Consider the following 23,126-nt stretch of genomic DNA (forward strand, 5'->3'; position numbering starts at 1 on the left):
ATATAACATTATTTCTGTGAGGCAAAAAGCTATTTCTCTTATCCTTGTCTATAATTGAGAAACATTCAGTGTAATGGATTCCTTATGTATTTTTTAATACCTGGGAATTTTATTTTAGATAAAAATCTGGTTTTCACTACAAGATAACAAACAACAATAATATCAGGTCTACCAAAACCATGTGGCCAAATCCTTCTATAGCGGGTTTCTGAGTCTGATTACCAAAATCCTGCAAAATAAAACCTCAAACCGTCAGAGCAAGTGACTCTGTAGACAATAATTAACTGCAGTTAATTATTAGGGTCGGGTTATGGTTAGGGTTAACATGTCTTATATTATTTTTCTCTTCTCAAGTTAAATTCTGACTTTTTTAAAGCAACATTTTACAGGAGAGGACTGGGGCCACAGAAAATCAAAACAGCCCGACTGTAATCTCAGAATTCAGATTTTAATCTTCTGAGATCAAAAGTCGTATTTTCCTTTTTCTCACAGTAGCGCTGATACTCTTCTGTTTTATTTTGCTACATGAAAGATTTGTGTATTTTACCTCTCCCTACACATTTTTTTTTTCTTAACAGAGGCAACAATGTGTGTAGATTATTTCTGAAAGTCACATAAAGTGAAAGGATAAAAGCGTTTTGTACAGAAAACAGAGTCAAACGTCCCGGACATGTTAGCAGGTAAACTGTTTTCCGTCGAGTCGGGCACCAACATCATCACTGTGCTGGATTAAATCCCTCCTTTGCCACATCCTTAATGGAAAAACACCACCAGAAGAGGCAGGTAGGGGAAGCGGGCCGGGCGGTAACAGAGCCTCTCTGTCCGGCCGCTGGCCTGCAGCCAGGCCGCCGCGCTGCGATGTGCAGAAAACGTGGAGCCGTTTGCTGCGCTTCTAAACGGAGCTGTAAACATTCCTGGAACTGCTGTTTCTGTGGCTGGAGACCGGGTTGTAAATCTGCGAAATCACAGCGCTGATCCGGTTTGACTGGAGGACTTTAAGTCGAACACCGGAGATAAAAAACGGACTTTGATTCTGGAGCGAACATATAAAGTGGAGAAGCGCAGAAAGGCGGTTCAGTGAAACCCAGAGAGGAAGCAACGCAAAAACCATGACAACGTGGAAGATAGTAGGAGCTCTGCTGCTGCTGCTGCCTGCAGGTAAGAGCTGTTAAAACATGGACTAAACACGCTGCGCTGCAAAAACACCAAATATCACCGACTATCTGGTTTCTAATGCAAATATTATAGATCACAAAGATTAATTACAAGTAACTTCTCAGCGAAATATATGAGCTTGTTTTAAGTAAATAATTAATTAATATTAATAAAAATGTATTAACTCCACTGGTATTTCACTTATGACAAAAACATTTCCTGTGTTAAAGTGTAATAACTCATCAATATAAAGGAATTATATGAATTATGGAAAACAAGCCAAAAGTTAGTTCTGTGTCAGTTTTGTCTAATTTAAAGTTTACTAAGATATTTGCACTAGAGACCAGAATACTTGGTGAAGTTTGATATTTTTACTGGATATTTTTACTTGGCTGCAAAAACACCAAATATTACAAAGTATCTGGTTTCTAATGCAAAACTCTTAGTGAACTGAAAGACAAAAATAACTCACAAGTAACTTTTCAGCAAGATATAGCAGCTTGTTTTAAGTAAATAATTCCTTAATATTAATAAAAATGTACTAACTCCACTGGTATCTCACTTACAACAACAAATATTTCCTGCTATAAGTGAAATAAAAAATTCATCAGTATGAAGGAATTATTGAAAACAATAATCCCTACATATTGTTAAAAAGTTAATTTTAAGTTATTTTTGTCTTATTTAAAGTTCACTAAGATATTTGCACTAGAAACTAGACAAAATGCTCTGTAAGATTTTGTGTTTTTGCAGTGTAACATATACAGAGCAGGATATTCCTGAGCTTTTTCATCTGCAGAAATGCAGATTTTTTTTCCATATTCAGAGTTAATAACATAAAAAATCAGCATTGAAAAGAAGCCAAACAGCCTCTGTAACAGCACTATGTTTCCAAGTTATTTCCTAACCTGCTCAGTTACACAGTAATAAGTAATATCCCTATCAGTGTTTTGCCAGCAGACCATCAGATGGTGCACCGTCTCACAGCCGGAGCAGAAGAAATGCCAGGATATGAGCCAGGCTTTCTCCAAAGTCTCCATCCGGCCCTCCATCAGCTGCACCAGCGGCCCAGCTGTCCAGGACTGCATTCAGAAACTACAGGTGGGATTTTGGCTGCCGCAAAACAATAATTTACTATTTATGACACAAAACACGGCAAAAGCCAAACAATTCTGGTCTAGTTTCCAGTGCAAATACCTTAGTTCACTTGAAATAAGATAAAACTAACTTACAGGTAAGTTTTCAGCAACATGTAGGAGCTTGTTTCAAGTCAATAATTCCTTCATATTGATGAAAAACTACTAGTTTTACTGATTATTAACATGGGAAATGTCTTCTTATAAGTGAAAGAACCTTCCACTGGAAATAGAACTGGGTTGCTAGGTAATGGGCTGAGTTTGGCTGGGGTTGCTAGGAAACGGAGCTTTAAAATAACTGAAATAATCTGCCAACTAGAACTTTTTCATCAATATTAAGGAATTTTTGACGTAATATTAATAAAAAAGTACCAGTTCCACAGGCCGATTATTTTACTGATAACAAGGTAAAAATAATCTACCAGAAAATCTTATACATTTTAAATGAATATTAAGGAATTTTTTCCTTAAAACAAGCTCATATGTCTTGCTGAAGAGTTACTTGTAAGTTAGTTTAGTCTTATTTCAAGGTACAAAGACATTTGCACTAGAAATTAAGGCAAAATTACTTGGTTGTTTTGCAGTGAAATAATCCGTTAGATTAAAAAATCAGGATTAATATCAGGTAATGGTTCAAGAAAAGCTGGAATAAACTGCAACTGTTTATTCACAAAACATACTGTTGATGCTAAACAATGTTTTTTTTCTGAGGGATATGACATTTTAGATTGTCTATAACTTAATTAATAAGTACCAGAAATTGCAGAAGCAACAACAAATACTGTCACTTATTGTATTATTTATTAATTGCCCAATTCTACATTCATCTCTTCTTTTTGCACTTAGACTCAGAACATTCCTATATATGCTGTTATGTCTCACTGCAGAAAAAAGAAGTGGATGCATTGTCCATGTCTGGCTCTGAGATCTACAATGCGATGAAGACCGCCACCTTCAAGATGGCGGCCAGTGAATCAAAGAATGGTGGTAAGACTCAGCTTCTTCATTCAACTGTATAGACTACGTCACAATCATGTGATATGGTCAGATGCAAAGTTTGTTTTTCAGTGTTTCTCTTCCTGTCCTGCCTAAAAACAGAATATGCAAATTGTTATTATGGTAGTTCTTGTTCTGGTTCATCAAATTCTATGGATGTAAATCCTTAAAATATTATTGAGAAGTTACAACATTCAAGCTATTTTTTTTTACTTATATCATTATAATGACTGATTGCTTTACGTATCAGAAATTTACATTGTTCCTTTTTATCAGAAAAAGGTAACACATTATATATGCTGAGATAACTTAATATCTGGAGTATTATCTGGGTGAGTTGCAAAATGCTGATGTAGCTACATTGTTAGTTACAACACCTGTTATATCTGGATGGTAATCTCTGTATTGCATGTGGTACATTTTGAAACCTTACAGTACTTACTGTACTTTGACCACTGTTGGGGCTCTGATGATAAGACAGCAGAACTAAAGGTAAGTTCATGTAGAGGTCACAAATAACATGCACACAAAACTTAACGTAAAAACAAACGAAAAATAATTCTGCAATTGTGGTTTTTCCATTAAATAGAAAAAACGTAATTAAACTCACACTAAGTTTATTCAGCGATAAGTCATTAAAAACATGTCTTACAACTACTTCTTGTCTTCTTCGTGGGTTTCACCAGTGGCAACATCCGGTTGTTCATCATGTGTCTTGTGTGAAAATAATCACATTTCTATGCGGTCGAAAAACCACCCCATCCTAGCAGAATTGCTGTTTCCACTATGTAATTTTATTTTCGAGATATTAAATTGCGCAGTTATATATTCAATGGAAACGCAGCTTTTATTCCGTTAACGTAAAAAGCAACAACACAATTCCGCAATTTCGTTGTTTGCATTAAATAGGAAACGCAATTAAAACCACTTGAAAATAAGAAGTAAGTCAGTAAAAACATGCCGCCAACGGCCTCCAAGTACTTCCTGCTATTTTCTTCTTCGTGGGTTTCACCAGTGGAAACATCCGGTTCTGGATCACGTGTCTCGTGGAGCATCCTAGCATCACAACTTTTGTTATTGAAAAACGAGTTTTATCGAGCTGTTTCCATTTAGCGAGTTTATTTCCAAAATGTCAACCTCGCTGCTCGCTTCAGTTGTTCCGCTGTTGTTTCGCCAGATACCAGCTCCTACTACGCCGTTGCTGTGGTGAAGAAATCTAACTCCGCAATCAACATCAACAACCTGAAGGGGAAAAAGAGCTGCCACACCGGGAAAGGCCGAACTGCTGGCTGGACCATGCCGCTGGGATACCTGATCGACCAGGGCTTCATGTCTGTGATGGGCTGCGACATTCCAAAGGGTAAAGATGCACAGAAATACAATTATTTTGGATGTACAATGGATAAAAAGCGCATGAACTGAAAATGTTGTGAAACAACTGCTATTTAAAACATTCATTACTGCTTTTAGTTGCTCGATTTTTATATGCAGACATATTAAACAAATTATGTACCAGAATTTCTGCTCATTTGAGAGGAAAATGGGATTTCTAATATTGACTTAAATAAAAATAAATAAATAAAAATAAATAAATAAATAAAAATATTGAGTCAATGATGCATTGTAGTTTTGTTCTACAAAAAATACCAGAGATTCTTGTTTTTATGTAGGTAAATTACACTGACGTCTTATTTTGCTTTGTTTATTTGTTTTGCTCTTTTCTTATATTTATTTGTTTTTTTCATAGCAAATACATCATGGATACACTGCAAAACACAAAATCTCTGATATAGTTTATGGTGAAAATATCTTACTAAGTTTGAAATAAGACAAAGCTAGCTTACATGTAGCTTTACAGCAACACATAAGAACTTGTTTTAAATAAATATTTTCTTAATATTGATGAAAGACTAGTCCCACTTGCAGATTGTTTCATTTATAGCAAAAAATGTCAGGTTATAAGTAAACCTGTCACAATAAGCGCCAAATCAATTCATCACATGATTTATTGCGATGAATTTCCATTTGGAGAACAATGTCAAAGTGATATTCCCCTTTACAATTGTTGAAAAGCAGCCATTTTGAAAACTGCTGCAAAACTTTGACACTGCCTGCTACTTTTGCCCGTTTTCCCTGTCAGAGATGAATGATTAATATTTTTGAAAACCAATTTTGGCTACAAAAGTTTCATAATCCATTTTAATTATTATTGTTTCAGTTGTTTTGTTTACTTATTTTGGATATTAAAAATGTTTTCCAATTCCAATGTTAAATGTTAATTAGAAATTAATTTGTTTTGAAGGAGTGTACTTCCATTAATATGCCATTAGTAGTTGAAAATGGTCTCAAATGGACAATATTGCAATGAGTTCTGGGATAATTTATCATCCAGGAAAATTTGTTAGTTATTAGCCAGTTATTAGTGAAAAGGTTTGCCACTGAACTAGTAAGTTTCAGCAATACTAAGGAATTACTGACTTAAAACCAGCTCATATGTTTTACTGAAAAGTTACTTGTACTTGTTTTATTTCAATCGTACCAAGATATTTGCCTCAGAAAATAGAGAAAAAAACTTGGTGAGGTTTTGTGCTTTTGCAGTGAGGCCAAGTTAAGTGTTTGTTTTTGTTTATGTTTCTCATCAGGTGTGGCGAATTTCTTCAACGCCAGCTGCATCCCTGGAGCTAACGGGGCTGGTGACCCTGCGTCTTTATGTCAGCTGTGCAAAGGAGACGGAAAGGGACAGCATAAATGTGAAATGAGCGAGCAAGAAATGTACTACAGCTACGAAGGAGCGTTCAGGTAGCACAAGCATTCATTTTATCAATCAGACTTTATTCACAAAGCACGTTTTAAAAAGCCAGGTGTGATAAAAATGCTTTACAGAGGCTAACAGGAGAAAGAAAGACATGAAAAAACAAGCATACAGACAACACTGCAAAAACACAAAATATTACCAAGTATTTTTGGTTTAGGTTCTAGTGCAAATATCTTAGAAATAACACAAAACTAACTTACATGCAACTTTTAAGGAAGATATTGGAGCTTGTCTGAAGTAAATAATTCCTTAGTATTGATAAAAAAAAGTGCTAGATTTCACTTATATCGCTGCACCGTTACCTAGCAACCCCAGCCAAGCCAAGCCTGTAACCTAGCAACCGAGTTCTGGAAGATTACTTCACTTTTAACATGGGACACAATGTCTTATTATTAAATAATCCACCAATGAACCATTTGAAAGAAGGCAGTTTATTTATACGTTTGACCATCATAGTCAACCTATTATTATTATTATTATTATTATTATTCATTTTCAGTTTCTTTATCATTTATTTTACATTGGATGTTATTTTTGTTGTACTGACTGAACAAATTGAAGTTGTTTTTGCAGCATGTCTGACCAAGCTTGTGAAACTGTTGGTGTGTTTAAATGTGTCATACATGTCCAGAGTTATAAAATAAATGTGTAATTTAGTACATTTATGTCTGCGTTTTAAAAAATGAAACATCTTCAGTTAATTCAGCAGCATTTCTCTGTATCGGATCGATATCTGCTGATACAAAATCTAGATATCCGTATCAGTAGTGGAAGTGAAAACAGTGCATTAGTTCATCCCTAAGAGCAACTATGGTGTTCAGCAAGGGTCAATTTTAGATATATTGGAAGATGCCGTGTTAAATAAACTAGTTAGAGCATTTTGGTTCAACAAATGCTTTCAGGAAGAGAAGATATGTTTAAGTTATCTTTAGATTTTTTCAGTTTTTTAGAAGAACGTGATAATCTAAATGTTCGTTTCTAAAAATGCTTGAACCTAAATATTTAAATTAAAATGGAAAAATAAAATGAAGTCACTGTTTTAGGTGTTTCTCAAGAAGTAAAGGTGCAAAGATTTTTGAACTTTTTGATTTTGCTGATGTTTACTGACAAAACTGCAATTTAAAAAAAGAATCCAGCATCTGTTTGTTCTGATGTTTTCTCTAGATGTTTGGTTGAGGACGCTGGGCAGGTGGCTTTCATCAAACACACTACAGTTTCAGAGAACACTGACGGTGAGGACTAAGAAAAGCTTGTGAGTGTTTGTGTTAAGTAAACTGGCTGACCTGTTATTTGTGCTGCAGCTCACACTCCGTCGTGGGCCCAGTCCTTGTCATCGTCGGATTTTGAGCTGCTGTGCAGAGATGGGACTAGAGCTCCGGTCTCCGAGTGGAATCGGTGCCATCTGGTTCGCGTCCCGTTTCGTGGCGTCGTGGTTACCAATGACATCACTCCCTCTGTGGTTTTCAACATGCTAAATGAAGGCTTGGTACGTAAAAAGTCCCATAATCCAACTCAAATGTACCTCGCAACCCAAGAGAAGTTCAGCCCGTTACCTAGCAACCCCAGCGAAGCTCAGCCCGTTACCTAGCAACCCCAGAGAAGCTCAGCTTGTTACCTAGCAACCCCAGAGAAGCTCAGCTCGTTACCTAGCAACCCCAGAGAAGCTCAGCCCGTTACCTAGCAACCCCAGAGAAGCTCAGCTCGTTACCTAGCAACCCCAGAGAACTGAGCAGACTAAATTGTCATTATGTAAGAATCATTTTGTGCAAAAAATGTAACGAACATGTTTTGTTTAGTCCGTAGGTCGACCCTGACCCGTTCAAGGTCACCTCTAAGAGAAACCTCTGTCTCTTTCTTTTAGTCAAAGTCAGATTTCAGCATGTTTTCTTCAGCGAGTTACGGCGGGGAAAATCTTCTGTTCTCTGACTTAACCACCAAGTTTGAAGTGGTGGAGGCGGACGACCCCGTCAGGTGGATGAGCACCAACTATTACAACGTCAGGAAAGCCATGGACTGCACACCTCAAGGTGAGCTGCACTGCTAACACCTCATTTAAAGCTAAACAAGCTAATGCTAATGTTTCAAATAGCATAAAAAAATCACAGTAATCCATTTAACTAGTTTATAACATTGTTACAAGAATGTTAACATGAATTTTTTCCCCCACAAAACAAAAGTGATAAAACCATAAAACAAGTTACATTTATTCAGTTACTTGAGTAACTTTTTACTTTTTACTTGAGTAATTGTATCATGAAGTATCTCGACTCTAACTTAAAGAACAACTTTGTTTTAACCAAAAAATCCCCAGACACACACCTGTGGTTTTTGTACGTTTCACATGGAAAGAAATTTATTTGGACACATTTTTCTTTTGCCTGATTTTGTAATTATGTTATTTATGTAAATTATTTTCATTTTAGTCCTTAAAATACCAAAAATTCCTCATAAATTTTAGAGTTTCTTTTGAACCGTAATAAATGAAATATTGACCAATGTGTAATGTTGGCACAATCTGATATTTACTGGTTTTCTCAGTTGCTGGCTGCGTGATATTTTCTGTTACTTTGTATTTTTGTGTTTTTAAAGCTGTTTGATTTGCCTTGTTGCTGAAATTTGCTACACAAATAAACTCGATTGATTGATTGATAAATTTATGTCTTGTTAACGCAGTACTTGAGAAGCCTTTTCACCAAATACTTTTTTACTCTTATTTGAGTGATTTCTTGGATGGCTACCAAAAAGAAAGTTTCTCGGTGCTCAACCTGCCACCTCTGAGTGAAACAGAGCAGAAGGTAACTGAGGGTTTTTTGCAGACATCCCCTCTGCCATCCGATGGTGTGTTTTGTCGAGCGGAGAGCAGCAGAAATGTGCCGATATGGGCGCCGCCTTTAAGAGCAAAAGCCTCACTCCCACCGTCAGCTGCATCCACGGCGCCTCTCTGGCTGACTGCATGGCCAAGATCAAAGTAACTATAACTACATGATATTTAGCTTTACTGCTTTGATCTAAAGAATGCTTCAGTCTCCCATCTTCATAATGTTGCAGAACAACGAGGCGGACGCCATGACGTTGGATGGAGGGTACATTTACACGGCGGGTAAAAACTACGGCTTGGTTCCCGCTGCAGCCGAGAGTTACACAGGTAACAGAAACCAGACGCCGTGTTTCCTCAGTCCGGCTCTCATGCGTCCCGTTTTCTCCTTTCTAGAAGGCGAGCGTGACGGCTCCTCATACTACGCAGTGGCAGTGGTGAAGAAAAGCAACACCGGCATCCGTAGCCTTGACGACCTGCGTGACGGTCGCTCCTGTCACACCGGCTACGGTCGCACCGCAGGCTGGAACGTCCCCGCGTCCGCTCTGATAGAGAGAGGACTGATCAGCCCGAAAGACTGCCAGGTTCCCCAAGGTCAGTGCAGGAGCGTCGATCGATTATATCGATTGTATCAATAATATCGATACCGGTGTCGGATACATACTTTAGCTTCAGGTTCCCTCTTGTAATTTTGATTTGTTTTGTATAATAGTTTCTAGGGCTGAAACTATTAATCAGATTAATTGATTATTGAAATAATCGTCTACTAGTTTGGTAATTGATTATTGGCATACACACAGACTTGGATAGGATCTAGTTACATTTACTTGAGTAACTCTTTTGAAAAAATTTACTTTTTGGAGTATTTTTACTGCGCCGTACTTTGAGTAGTTTTATTATAAGTATTTCTGCTCTTAACTGAGTAAAATCTCTGGATTTTCTTCCCACTGAGTGAAAAACAAACAAGTTTTAACCCAAAATTCACCAAACAGACTCACAACTGATGTTTCTGTTAAAGTTTCACCAGTTTTTTATTGAAAGAAACTGATTTAAAATTTTTCTTTTGCGTGATTTTGATATTTTTTATTTTTATGAATTATTGTAATTTTTGTTCTTAAAATGCCAAAATTTCCACTCAAATTTACATTTTGGTCCATCTGATGATGTAATTTTTAAATATTAAGTGATTGATTATTTGATCAGTTACTTGAGTTCAGTTTTTGGGTAATCACCCACCTCTGAGTGTACAGACAAGAAAAAAAAACTATTTGCAGGAAGAACAGCATCCTCAGAGGAGAATTAAATTAAAACTGGACAAAAATATAAGAACAAAAAAAACAACTTTGTAAATATGTTTACCCAAAACTTCTGTCAACAGATGTCAATTTTAGCTTCACTTGTTGTAAATTGAGTTAAATTCTTCATGGTAATTTGTTGCAGATCAGGTACCAAAAAAAATAAAGAAATTATTTTGCATTTTTAACTTAAACATTTACAAATAGATTGTGGCGTCTCGGTGCTTTCAGCTTGGTGGTTCTGTCAGATGGTACAAAACGTTTGGACTCGTTTGAGCTGATACTAAAATCCTCATTTGGACTCAGATTCTGGTGACTGGTCCTGAACTGCCCTGCTCATCTCTGTGTTTTCTGCCTCCTCTGATTGTTAGCGGTGGGAGGATTCTTCGAGAAGAGCTGCGTTCCTGGCGCCAATCAGAACGGCTTCCCCAAGAACCTGTGTGATCTGTGTGTGGGAGACGACTCGGGCCAGAATAAATGTGAAAAAGGAAAAGATCGGTACGACGGTTACGACGGGGCGTTCAGGTACCGAAACCAATCCTGGTGTTTTTAACACTTCTCCAAAAATGTTTTGGTGTTTATGGAGCCCCCTAGAGGACATGGGGGGAATTTATTTACTTTTCTCTCAAAATAATTTACTAGTTGTGTCATGAAGCAGAAAGCTTTTCTGCTACGTTTTTATTTAAGGTGTAAAATCAGTAATTTGCTCACTCAGGTGTCTGGCTAGCGGGGACGGAGACGTGGCTTTCGTCAAGCATTCCACTGTCTTCCAAAACACAGACGGTGAGAAACTTTTCAGAAATCGTCTCGGAGGTTCTGACGGCTCCAGGAATTAACTCGACCGTCGTGGTTTCAGGTCATTCGACGGAAAGCTGGGCTGCAGGTTTGGTGTCGACAGACTTCCAGCTGCTCTGCTCCCAGGGAACCAAAGCCGAGGTCTCCCAGTACCGGCTGTGCAACCTGGCCAGGGTTCCCTCTCACGCCGTCATGGTGCGACCAGAAACCAACATCCACGCCATCTACGGGCTGCTGGACCGCGCACAGGTCAGGACAGTCCAGAGCTCAGTCAAAACGGCTAAAACTTTGACTCAAGTCTGGGACAACACTTATTACTTATAATGAAAATGAATCTTTGAAGGACACTCTAGAAACTGAGATTTATCATTTCACTTGCTGCATTTCCATTACAAATATACACGAATCACAATGTTCCCACTAAACAAGAAATACAATTGAAATCACACATGAATAAGTTTGTTCAGGCGATATATAATTAAAAACTACTTCCTGTTGTCGTCTTCTTCATGGTTTCTGCCAGTAGTAACAGCTGGTGTTAGATCATGTGACTTGTGTGATTTGAAAAATAAAAGTTTCCATCACAGTTTTGCGAAATAAAACCAATTTTGATACGGTTAAAAAATACCTCATCCTAGCACAAAATGAAAAATTTACTTTCAAAATGTCAAATTGCATAATTACCCGGTCAGTGGAAACACAGCTGGTGCTACTGTACAGAAAGATTTTATGATTTAAGGCAGACTTCAATGCTTTGGCAGTGATTCTGAGGTTTCTCCATTTTCCTGTATTTCTTCCTTCGTCTCTGCAGACCCACTTCAGCAGTGACACCGGTTCTGGTTTCAAGATGTTTGACTCTCAGGGCTACGAGGGCACAGACCTGATTTTCAAAGACTCCACTGTTCGCATCATCGGCGTTGGCGACAAAAAGACGTACCAGGAATGGCTGGGTCAGGATTACATGAACTCAGTGGAGGACCTCGAGTGCAGCTCCTCCAACACAGGTGAAATTATTTGGTTTTCTGAGAGAAACATTGATATTCAGACTTATTAGTAATATCAATCATACAGACAGATTCTACTGTAATCTATGGATTCCAATTAAATTCTAGTTATGAAATGATGCAATCAAGTCGAGTTTATTAGTCTCTTTCTGAGGAAACCCTGCCAGATGTCGCTTAGTTTGCTGCAGTCTTATAGCAACAGAACTTATTTTGCAGAGTTCTGAAGTTTATAGATATTCCACATGCTAAGCTGGTTTTAACAGGAAGACGCCTCCATCAGAGCCTCACAGGATCAAAAAAGGATTAAATTTACGCCCCAAAAACTCTGAATTTTTTTTTTTTTTGATCTCAGAAATGTTCCAGAAAAAACAAGGAAATTTCAGAGTTTCGAAAGTTGAAAATTTTCAAGAAAGAAAATCTGAAATTTTGAGATTAATCTCAGAATTGTTTGTGGAAAAAATGTGAAAATTTCTGAGTTTTAAAAGTCAAAAATTTTCAAGAAAAAAAAATCTGATTTGGCATTGATCTCAGATATTTTCTAGAAAAAAAGGAATGTTTTTATCTCCAAAAGTAAAAAAAAATTACTAGAAAAAAAATCAGAAATTTTAAGATTAATCTTAGAAATTTTCTCTAAAATATCTTGGAAATTCTGAATTTGAAAAGTGGAAAATCTGCTAGGAGTAAAAATCGTAAATGATTAGATTAATAATAAAATGTTATTTATAATGAATTTACATACAAACCCCAAAGTGCCGATTAATCTTAGAAAGTTTACATTTTTCTTTTTTCATTTTTCAACTTTTTTAGCTCAGAAAAAGTAATTTTTGCCAGTCTATTAAGATAGCCCTCACAAAAATGAAAACTGTTTTCGGTTTTGATATTTTCTGATTTTCGTTGCAGCCGTCTCCTCTGCGTTGCTGCTGCTGGTTGCGTTGCTCAGCCTCACGTTGACCAACGTCTGGATGTAACGACTCCAGATTCACCTCCAGACCTGTTTCTTCTTCACACACATTATCCCGCACTCTCAATCACCTCATCATCACTTCTTTTCCTCTTTGTCTTTTTAACTCGTTTGATTGCGGCCTAGTTAAATCACAGTTTGTAGCTTCAGACTAGTTGCTTTCTAGAAACCCAATCCAGTTTGTTTGTGTGTTAATTTACAATCTGGGGATAAAAGAGCTGATTGGAGCAATAAAGAGAAACGGAGCACATTGTGTTTGTTTGGCAGAGATTTGACAACATGTGAGAAGAAGACGGAGGGCGCCATTTTGTTTACGGAGGGTGGGTTGCCATACCAGTGCGTATGCTCCCACCTGTTACATTTACACAGCGCCTCGTCAAAAAGCTGATTTTTAAAGTTTACAAAGGCCACTTTAAATAAGTTACCGTCATATTTACCTCAAAGAAAATTCACTAAAACTCAGAAAAAACTTTGGTTCAATTATTATTAAAAAAATGAAGTTTATTTCTCACTTCTGACCAAAACAAACTTACCTTTCTTATTTTTGTTGCTCCATTTTATTTTGCTTTAAACTGCTGATTGTTGTGTATTTTCCTACAATGAAAGATTTATTTTTATATGACGTTCAGGTGCCATATCAGTGTATATGTACTGACTCATGCTGTCAGACGTTGATGCATTCTCTTCCTTCTGATAGAGATTTATTTCTTTGTGAAATGATTAAACGTGTGACTAATATTTAGTTGCCAGGCCAGTGTGCCTGCATAAGTATTACTGCATTAAGCTGCTGCTGTTCTGTGCTTGTCTAAATTAAATAAACATGTAAGCGAAATGAACTGAGTCATGTAATTTATTCTTTAAAATATTTGACATTTTCTCCAACTATGTCCCTGCTTTTCTTATTTTGCAGTTCTTTTTTAAATGTTTCCTTCTCATTTCCTCCAGTTTTATGCTGAAAACCTCAATATTTTGAGGTCTCACAAACTTCAAAATATTGCCAACTCCAAATTTTCTTTATATATTTTGCATCTTTAGTCACTTTGGAAATAATCTGGTATAAATTAGTCTTTATTTAAATTGTAATGGCAGATAAATTCATTATATATACATACAGATACATCTTTACACATTTAAAAACGTTTCCAGCAGAATATGTTTTACAAGTAGTGAGCTGCCGAAGCTCTTTGGCAGGACGGCAGTTTGTGAACTGCACACTGAAAAAAAAATGTGTAGATTAAGGTGGCAATAAATAAAAATGAAGGTCCCTAAGTTAAAGGCATTTGATGTTTCAATTGAAAAAGTGAATAAACTGATACTCTTCTCATTATCACGGCTTTACTTGACTTTTTATTCTACTTATTGAACATCGATATCATGGCTTATTCTCGTAAGTTTTATTTTATTGTAACTTTTTTTCTTAGTATGGTCCTGAATGTCCGTCGTAGTAATATTCCAATATTAGCTTACACAGAGTTTTTCCCCTCTCCGATACAATAAAAACCCTTTCCATGTGTTTTTAAAAACAAAAAAGTGAAGTTCATTTTAAAACAAGAGAAGGTGCAAACCAGTTATGCTCGTCAGCTTTGTAGAGGCAGATTGTTAGGCTCACATCAGACTGATATTTCCTCATTCAGACCTAAACTCCAACGTAATCATCAGTCCTTCCAGCAGCACAGAAACCCTCCGGTCTTCTTTACTTCTTTATCCGCCTGGAGCCATCTTTCCATCCGTCCTTCACCTCCTTCACGAACGTCTCCCGGACTCTCCGCAGGCGGTTGCTCACCTCTTCCAGGTCGCCGGGGACTCTGCCGGCTTCCTGTCGGACCTGCCGCAGCGTCTGGGACCGCATGACTCGCTCCGACGTGTCCCGGCCGACGATCTGAGCCTTGGTGAGGGCGTACGCCGTAAGCTGAGCCGCCCTCCGGATCGGACGGGACTCCGCCAACTTCTCAATAACCTGGAGGTTATTGACGAGATACGCTAACATGCGAGATAGCATTTTGTCCGCAGTCGGTTAGCTGCTTCTTCTTCTCTTCTTTTTTTTCTTGACCTCTTTCAACCCTACAATGATATCAGTTTTCATTAAGCATATAAATAATATATATATTTTATGTCAGTACAAATTTTACTTACTTCAGCTTAAGTTGGATTTAAATGACATAAAGACAGTGGATGTTTGGTAACACAACAAGAGAATCTTCTTCTTCCAGTGTTACGGTAATCTGCATTTAATTGAGTTGTAGTACTGCCCCCTGCTGGATGTCAAGGATATTTTCATCCGCAGCCGAGAGTAAAAAAAAAAGGCAAAAACTGATGAAGGGCAGGAGTTCACTTTTATGTTTGAATTGAAACATAAAAGTGAAATATACTACAAAGTAGTATATCACACGAGTAGTATTTTACTCGTTATTTGTCTGTTCTAAACTTGAAAAATGTGTTCCCCTTGAATTGTCTAGAATAATAATGTTAGAAAACTACCAAAACTGAGGCTGTCTTGGAAAATGCAGCAGAAATACACACACACGCACACCCCTCCCTCCACACACATCATTAGCATTAATGTTTTTGTTGTTTTTTTAATCACAATTGTTAACATGTGTAATTGTTTATGTGTATGTATATATGTCCCCCTTCTTTGGTTTTCATTATGAAATTATAATGAAAATTTATTACATATTACATTATTAAATTAAATGTTAATTAAAATGAGTGGACACTTATAAACCGTCAACTTTATTATATTACATATACAACACAAAAATGCAAATGTAAAAAAAAATAAAACTTTTTCGACTTTACAAAAAATAAGCATTTATAAAAAGAATTTAACTCAGTTTTTACTGAATAAAGCTAAGGACTGTTTTAAAAAAATAAAAAAATACAAGTTCTTTGACCGAAATGTTCAGTTCCAATATCCTCCGGAATGTTTATCCGGTAACACCAGGTGGTGAACCACATCCGGTCGTACTGCTCATACATCCGTTTTTCGGAAAAGGATTTTCTAGCTCTCTTTTTCAGCGCTCCTACTCTGTAACCATGCGGCTGCTGTTGCTGGTGGTAATGGCGGCTCTCTCCCTCGGCCCCGCGGCGGTTAGCGGAGCCGACAAGAAGAAGCTGCAGATCGGGATCAAGAAGCGAGTGGACAACTGTCCCATCAAGTCCCGCAAAGGTGACGTGCTGAACATGCACTACACCGGCAAGCTGGAGGACGGAACGGAGTTCGACAGCAGCATTCCCCGGGGCCAGCCGTTCACCTTCACCCTGGGAACCGGCCAGGTGATCAAGGGCTGGGACCAGGGCCTGCTGGGCATGTGCGAGGGCGAGAAGAGGAAGCTGGTCATCCCGGCGGAGCTGGGCTACGGAGACCGGGGAGCTCCGCCGAAGATCCCCGGAGGAGCGACGCTCATCTTCGAAGTGGAGCTGCTGAGCATCGAAAGGAGATCGGACCTTTGACGTAGAAATAAACGACGGATTTAAAGAAGTTTATTAGTATGTTTTGTTTTCTTACATGTTAAAACTGGTTTTATTTACTCAGTCACATTTACTTAAGGGAGGGGGAGGGGAGGAGCGATTTTAGGGAGTATTTTCACTAATATTTTTACTCGAGTAATTTTATTTAGTATTTCTACTTTTTCTGAGTAACTTAAGTGAATGAATAACAAGCTTATTTTCAGATATGTTTAGAGTAAGAGTAGCACAAATTCAACATATTTTTATTCAAGTAATAGTAAAAGTATCCGTCCAAGAAATTACGTGAGTAAAAAGTATGTGGTAAAAAGTCTAGTCAAGTACTGAGTAACTGATCAAATTATTACTCAGTCAAGTACACCACTATGTACTTGGAAGTTGACTAAGTAATTCACAAAGCAGATTAACACACACATATATTTTTTCATGTTTTTATTTTGCCTAATTTGATTTCAATTAATCTCTTATTTCAAATTGGTTAATTATTTCTTTCTGTTATCTGAATATTTTATTTCATCTTTCAGGATCCAAGAATTGCTGCTGCATTAAATGGAGACCGCCTGACATTTGAAGAATGAGCAAGAAGATTAAAAACAAAACCAGGGAAATGAATCTAAACCCCAGCAGAGCCTCTGTTCTCCTTTTAGTATGACTTAAATGATCGTATGATGTAATAAACAATATTAGGCAGTAAAGTCCAGCTTTTGTTCAGGATGACATCACACCACTTCATCTGTTGATTTTTGCTTCATGAAAACTTGTTTACTTACATTGCTACATTCCTCTTTCACAAATGATTGACAGTAAATCAGGTAAAACTGAGGCAGGGGCCAAGTGATTATGAATATTTTTTGTTTTGTAATTACAATAAAATGTTTCCCTAACTTTTCCCTTTTAAGCGCTGGTGGTGATTATTTTTATGCAGGTTGTTTAGCTTTAGACAATGTCTTCTGATTGAGGAAGAGCATCCTGAACACTTCTGATTTGCAATAAACCAACACTAAAGTTTAATATTTATGAAAATAAATGAAATGTGTTCATAATAAGTCAAAGTAGAACAATTTGGAGACCAAGCAGAAGATTACTGAAGGCACCAAACATATAAAAAGATAAATTACACCTCATAAATATTTTAATATGTTAAAATATACAATCTTTTTATGAATTTTAACAAGAAGAAAAAAGTGATAATGGTTCAAGGTGCTGTTGCATACAAGATATATTTTAATCCAGGCACACAAGCTGAAAAACTAGTTAATGTAGATAAAATTTAGAGCAAAACGAGAATTAATTGGGCGAAAATTTAAGGGGGTTTTCTCACTAAGAAAATTAATTGCGGGAGAGGCTGGTGTGTAATAGTTATTTTATGTGCATTGTTATAGCTGCGGGGTACACCACCACATTAGTACCCATTATGGAGTAATAGCTTGTTACCAGCAGAGGGCGCTGTTTATAACACTCTGTGGTGGCGGAGCCTTTTAACAGACGCACACCTGAACCGGAAATTCTTGTGTCCCGTTTCTGAACGTTGAAAAAAGCAGCAGAGCGCTTTGCTGCGATTCCTCCACAATGTCCGTGAAGCTAAACGCTTTGAATAGCGATTCGTACATCGAGGTCAGTCAGTACAGAGACCAGCACTTTAAGGTGAGTGAAGAAGAAACTTTTTGACGGCGACGCGGAAGTTAAATGAGCTTTAACCGTTTTTCAAGTTAGCCAACTGTGAAGCTAACGGCTAAGGTTTTTGAATGAACGCGGTTGCTGCTATGATATTTAACCCCGAGATACATATTGTTTACATTGCTGCACATATAAACAAAAATACTGACTTATGCTTCTTTAACTGTATGATGATATGAGAAAATGTGCCTCACTCAAACAGTGTTTACAGTGGTTATATTTTGCTCCGTAATTAGTGTCTTTCTTCACCTACCTTTGTTAATAAAGCAAAAATAAATGGAAGGAAAATCAGTTTTAAATTGTAATTTCCAGCCATGATTTGATTAATTTACATTTTCCCATTTTGCCTGCTTTCATGTTGCGTTTTTTATTCAATTATAAAGAAATTCATTTTAAAATTTGAACTCGGTAAAAAAAAAAAAGAAAATATGTTTTTAGTCACATTTTTTTAAGATACTTTTTTATCACAAAATTTACAAACATTGAAATTTCCCAATCAGCATAACACAATAAAATATAGCAAAAATTAAAATAACACAAACCACATAGAATCAACACTTTCATAAAGTTCTTGCACTAAAAGCATTTTTCTTGAATGTATTTTTGGAAGAAAACATTATTTTACTGTAGATTTAGGATATCCTGTTTACTTTTTTAAAGTTTAATGCATAACAGATTCATTTTAGATGGGATTTGAAGTGTTGGCTTTCTCAAAGTATATTTTATTCACATTTTTTCTGTTTCTCCTGCTTTAGGGGAATCGCTATGAACAGGAGAAGCTGCTGAAGCAGAGCAATACTCTGTATGTGGGGAATCTCTCCTTCTACACCACAGAGGAGCAGGTACAACCCTTAGTTATAATCCGACTTTAAAGTTTCATTATAACATTTCAGGTCTATTTATTTTCAATTTGTGTTGTGAAAACAGGTGCATGAGCTGTTTTCTAAATGTGGCGATGTGAAGCGCATCATCATAGGTCTGGATAAGATCAAGAAGACTGCTTGTGGATTCTGTTTTGTAGAGTATCCTTTCAAATTTTAATGTCCCAATCAGAGAAAAAAATGAAGTTTCAACACCCAAAATGTGTTTGCCTGACTGTTTTAACAAACTTAAACACAGAGTGTGTGTGACACACACCTTAGCTGCTGTTGTATCAGATATTACACGCGGGGAGATGCAGAGAACGCCATGCGCTTCGTTAACGGAACACGGCTGGACGATCGCATCATCAGGACGGACTGGGACGCCGGCTTCAAGGAGGGCAGGCAGTACGGCCGTGGGAAATCTGGAGGACAAGTAAGAAGAAGAAGAACTTAAATGTTCATTAGAATTTAAAGTTTACTGAAGAATGTGTTCCTGCATTACTTTAACCATTATATTACTTAAAAATGGTCTCAAAGCAACAACATTATCGTTTATCACAATAACTTCTGGGACAATTTATCATCCAGTGGAACTTGTTATAATGACGGACCTGAACGTAGTAAAATATCCTGTCTGAGTCGTCGTGCGTTTCATGTCGCCTCTGGTTGTGTTTGGTTTCTTCAGGTGAGGGATGAGTACAGGCAGGACTACGACCCGGCCAGAGGCGGCTACGGTAAGCTAGCTCAGCAGCATCGGAGCACAGAGAGGCCAAACTCTTTTTAGACGGAGTCGGTCCGATCCCGACCCGGATGGATTCATTTCCCAGCAACATCTGGAAAGACGTTAAAAAAGGAGGAGAAGAACTTTACAGGTGGAACTTGGAGCTGAAGATGTGAAGGAAACTTACTTTGACTAAAACGCATCTTTGTCCAACGTAAACAGTTTCAGGCTGAGTTTTTTTTTTTTTTTTTTTTTCTCGTTTTAAATTATTTTTTTTTATTAAAGTTGAAAAGTCCAGTAAAAGAAATGATAAAGTTATCAGATTAACTCTCCCTGACTAGAAAGCATCGTTTCCTCTGAATTTCTTTACCTAAATAAAACTTTGTCAAACTGTTTACCATTTATTTTAATAAATATGTTTTTTAATAATCTGTTTGCAGTCTTCACTGGAGTTTGAAACATTTTACAGAAGAATTACAAGATTTCCTTTCAACTTTTAGTTATTTTTGTAGCGAATTTACAAATTAAACTACACGGTAGATCAGTGTTTCTCAACCCTGGTCCTCATCGCCCCCCTGTCCTGCATGTTTTAGGCATTTCCCTTCAGCCACACACCTGAATTGCATCTCTGGGTGATTAACAGGTTTCTGCAGTACTTGGTGGTCATGCAATCATTTGAATCAGCTGTTCTGGAATAGAGGCACGTCTAAAACATGCAGAGCAGGGGGCGGTGACGACCAGGGCTGAGAAACACTGCTGTAGATGGAAAATTTATGAAAACAAAAATATACAGTTTTGTTCCCTGGTGGTCAGTAATTTATTTTTTCCAACAAATGTATTTATGTATTTTTTTTGTAGTGTCACCTGTTAATATCTTAACAGGTGACAAAAAATGCAAAGCCTCAATTTTGTCCATAAAGTAACAAAATCAATCTAGAAGCACCTAAAATATGACAAATGCAGATTGAATTACACCTGCATTAATCATGACCAATTTATATGTCAAATTGTTTATCATAAAAAAATCAATTTAGACAAAATTTGAGTTTGTTTTTTCAGTATTCCTTGACATTTAAACAGTATCAAGTGATTTAGGGTTTCTGAAAGTATATAGTTATTTTTTAAGTTGTAATTCACTACTTGTACTTTGTAGACACATCTATCTAATCAGCTTTCTGCTTTTTATTTTTTTCTTTAATTAAATTTATTTGATTTGGACAGATCACATTAATCAACATTACCACAATTAATGGGAGTAAACTTACACGATAGCTAAAATTTCATCTTTTTTCCTAAGACAAGTAAGCAGAAAAAACTAATATTTCAATATAAAATTCATGGGACAGAACACAATACACACATCACCAAAAAAAAAAAAAAGAAACGTTAAAGAAATAACTGAAAAAATCTTGTTTTTTAAACAAGATTTAAAAAACGCAATAAGCCGTTTAAATTAATATTTAACTGTACTAATAAGAAGGAACACTAGGTGGCAGTGTAGGCAAACTCGCCATGATTCCCATTGGAGTCTTGCTAGAGAGAAAAGATCGATTGGCATTTTAACCCTGTATTATATATATATATTTTTTTTCAGAAAGCTAAATTAAGCAATACATATTTATCCAAACTCAAATAAAAAGCATCATTAATGATCTTATTGTCTTATTTAGCAACCCGGAACAGGGATTGGAGCTTGGAACACAGAAAAACTAAAATTAAAGGGAAAGATAATTTTATTTATATAGAACATTTTCAGCAACAAGGCAATACAAAGTGCTTATTACCTTTATCTCCGCACACTTTACCATAAGCTTAAGCCTATAAATTAAATTCAAATTAAGAAAATGCTTAAAACTTAAAAACATGCGAGTTGTGGGGATTTTAAGATGGATGTGGGATCCGTTTGTCTCTAATCTCCTTTACTCCACTGCAGCTGGATCGTCTGAAAGGGATTTAAACCTGTTTTTATTATAAAGAGAATCTCCACACCCTCTATAGGAGCTGCAGGCGTCCAGCTGCGGAGGATTTTCCATTTTTTATGCCTCAGCTGAAAAAGATGGAGCTCTCTGAGCCGGAAAACTGACTCCAGTTCATGTTTGGTTTTATTAGTCTGGTTGAAAAAGTTCAGACGGGGTCAAGTTGGAACTGAAGAGAGAAGAAGGCAGAAATTATGGAGACATTATGCAAAAAAGACTGAAAAACGGAGAGGATAATACCCATAATTCCATTCTTTAAAGGCGAAATGAAACAATGATGGAAAAAAAATCATCAACAAAATGTTATGTCTAGATCTTTATAGGGACAGAAATTATTGTTTGGTTTTAGTTTCATAATCAGTTTATTCACCTGATCATTATTTTTGTTAATCCAATTTAGTTTAAAAATCTTCAGTCCATAATATTTTTTAAAGACAATTTTGTTTGTTTAAAAAACAGCTTACGGAAAAAAAAGAGGAGAAAAGTGGGTCAACAATCTACCGCTAAAAACAGGAGATGCGGAAACTGACAACGGCACTTTCTGACAGGTAAGGATCGTTTAAAATGCATTTTCAGCTATTTTACTGGACAGTAACTTAGAACAGCCACTCTTATATAAGGTAAGATATATTATTTTTACACCCTAAAAACAATCTTGGTAGTCAATATAGTTTGGTAGTCCTCAGAGTGCTAACGTTGTTAGCAGCTAGCTCAGTGCCGAGTACCTGGCAGAAAGTATAATGTTTATTCAGTGGGACTTTCATGCTTAAAAAAAGCTAAATAAATTAAATATAACCTACCCAGCCATACAGTGAGCTGTTACTTTCCAGGCGTTCTTACCAGGCAGAAAGAGCCATGTAATGTTTCTTTTGATCCTAAATGGTTGACTCAACCTGAAACAAAAATAATTTTATGCTCCAGGCTTTTGAAACATTTCACCTGGCTCGTCATATGAGGTCTGCAGCTCCTGGTAGTTAGTTATGTGGATCTCCTCGCCACCAGGTAAATCCTCAAGATTATAAGATAAGTCTTTTTTACTGAGACAATACGATCATATCCTAAATATACACACATTTTCTCTCTGTTCCAGCCTATTCAGGGCATTACTTCCGGGCCACCATCTGAATTTCGCGCGTCATCCGGGTCACGTGTCTGAAACCCAGCAATATATAGGGCAATTTTTTGCCATTTTATTTATAAGTGTTTAAGTATTTTGACGATTTTAGCTCACATTTGAAGAAAAGCCCAGCTCCAGTTTCTCCTTAAAATTAGATTTAAATTAACAGTTGGAGAGCTTCTTCTTCATAAATTACTGTATTAATGCAAAGCAGGGACTTTGTTTTGTCACCTACTTTAAACTGTGTTCATGTCTTAGAAGTGAAACCTGAGTCTTCACTATGAAGGAATACCTTCGTAACATTAAGGTCATGTTTGTCATTAACAGTAAAT

At 36.7% G+C, this 23,126-nt stretch overlaps 4 protein-coding genes across 4 annotated transcripts; 3 read left to right on the forward strand and 1 right to left on the reverse strand.

Moving 5' to 3' along the window:
* Window positions 1–918: 918 nt before the first annotated feature.
* Window positions 919–13,263, forward strand: meltf (melanotransferrin). Its single transcript, XM_088004677.1, has 16 exons — window positions 919–1,158; window positions 2,102–2,256; window positions 3,179–3,278; window positions 4,465–4,647; window positions 5,930–6,086; window positions 7,267–7,334; window positions 7,404–7,588; window positions 7,964–8,129; window positions 8,919–9,070; window positions 9,151–9,247; window positions 9,314–9,511; window positions 10,584–10,737; window positions 10,928–10,995; window positions 11,069–11,256; window positions 11,819–12,011; window positions 12,912–13,263. Exons 1-16 carry the CDS (start codon window positions 1,110–1,112, stop codon window positions 12,977–12,979), a joined length of 2,181 nt encoding a protein of 726 aa, XP_087860803.1. The 5' UTR covers window positions 919–1,109; the 3' UTR covers window positions 12,980–13,263.
* A 759-nt stretch (window positions 13,264–14,022) lies between these two features.
* Window positions 14,023–15,227, reverse strand: ncbp2as2 (NCBP2 antisense 2 (head to head)). The gene is made up of 2 exons (XM_015000613.2): window positions 15,106–15,227; window positions 14,023–15,033 (listed from the first exon to the last, which is right to left on the reverse strand). The coding sequence occupies exon 2, from the start codon at window positions 14,969–14,971 to the stop codon at window positions 14,666–14,668; it is 306 nt and encodes a 101-aa protein (XP_014856099.1). The 5' UTR covers window positions 14,972–15,033; window positions 15,106–15,227; the 3' UTR covers window positions 14,023–14,665.
* Window positions 15,228–15,708: 481 nt separating this feature from the next.
* fkbp2 (FKBP prolyl isomerase 2) lies at window positions 15,709–17,338 on the forward strand. Its single transcript, XM_015000610.2, has 2 exons — window positions 15,709–16,461; window positions 16,965–17,338. Exon 1 carries the CDS (start codon window positions 15,871–15,873, stop codon window positions 16,423–16,425), a length of 555 nt encoding a protein of 184 aa, XP_014856096.1. The 5' UTR covers window positions 15,709–15,870; the 3' UTR covers window positions 16,426–16,461; window positions 16,965–17,338.
* Window positions 17,339–17,931: 593 nt separating this feature from the next.
* Window positions 17,932–20,132, forward strand: ncbp2 (nuclear cap binding protein subunit 2). Its single transcript, XM_015000612.2, has 5 exons — window positions 17,932–18,084; window positions 18,873–18,959; window positions 19,045–19,139; window positions 19,275–19,413; window positions 19,666–20,132. Exons 1-5 carry the CDS (start codon window positions 18,010–18,012, stop codon window positions 19,762–19,764), a joined length of 495 nt encoding a protein of 164 aa, XP_014856098.1. The 5' UTR covers window positions 17,932–18,009; the 3' UTR covers window positions 19,765–20,132.
* The last annotated feature ends 2,994 nt before the right edge of the window (window positions 20,133–23,126 follow it).

Source organism: Poecilia mexicana, unplaced genomic scaffold (genome assembly GCF_051168715.1).
Source record: "Poecilia mexicana isolate PSO_F unplaced genomic scaffold, ASM5116871v1 scaffold_4, whole genome shotgun sequence".
In the NCBI taxonomy this organism is placed as follows: Eukaryota; Metazoa; Chordata; class Actinopteri; order Cyprinodontiformes; family Poeciliidae; genus Poecilia; species Poecilia mexicana.

Bases quoted from the DNA above. Each gene is read 5' to 3' on its own strand.
- meltf (XM_088004677.1), top strand. From the start codon at position 1,110: ATGACAACGTGGAAGATAGTAGGAGCTCTGCTGCTGCTGCTGCCTGCA. The intron at 7,589-7,963 runs GTACGTAAAAAG...TCTTTCTTTTAG, and splicing joins ACATGCTAAATGAAGGCTTG to TCAAAGTCAGATTTCAGCAT. The intron at 9,071-9,150 runs GTAACTATAACT...ATAATGTTGCAG, and splicing joins ACTGCATGGCCAAGATCAAA to AACAACGAGGCGGACGCCAT.
- ncbp2as2 (XM_015000613.2), bottom strand. From the start codon at position 14,971: ATGCTATCTCGCATGTTAGCGTATCTCGTCAATAACCTCCAGGTTATT.
- fkbp2 (XM_015000610.2), top strand. From the start codon at position 15,871: ATGTTCAGTTCCAATATCCTCCGGAATGTTTATCCGGTAACACCAGGT.
- ncbp2 (XM_015000612.2), top strand. From the start codon at position 18,010: ATGTCCGTGAAGCTAAACGCTTTGAATAGCGATTCGTACATCGAGGTC. The intron at 19,140-19,274 runs GTATCCTTTCAA...CTGTTGTATCAG, and splicing joins TGTGGATTCTGTTTTGTAGA to ATATTACACGCGGGGAGATG. The intron at 19,414-19,665 runs GTAAGAAGAAGA...TGGTTTCTTCAG, and splicing joins GTGGGAAATCTGGAGGACAA to GTGAGGGATGAGTACAGGCA.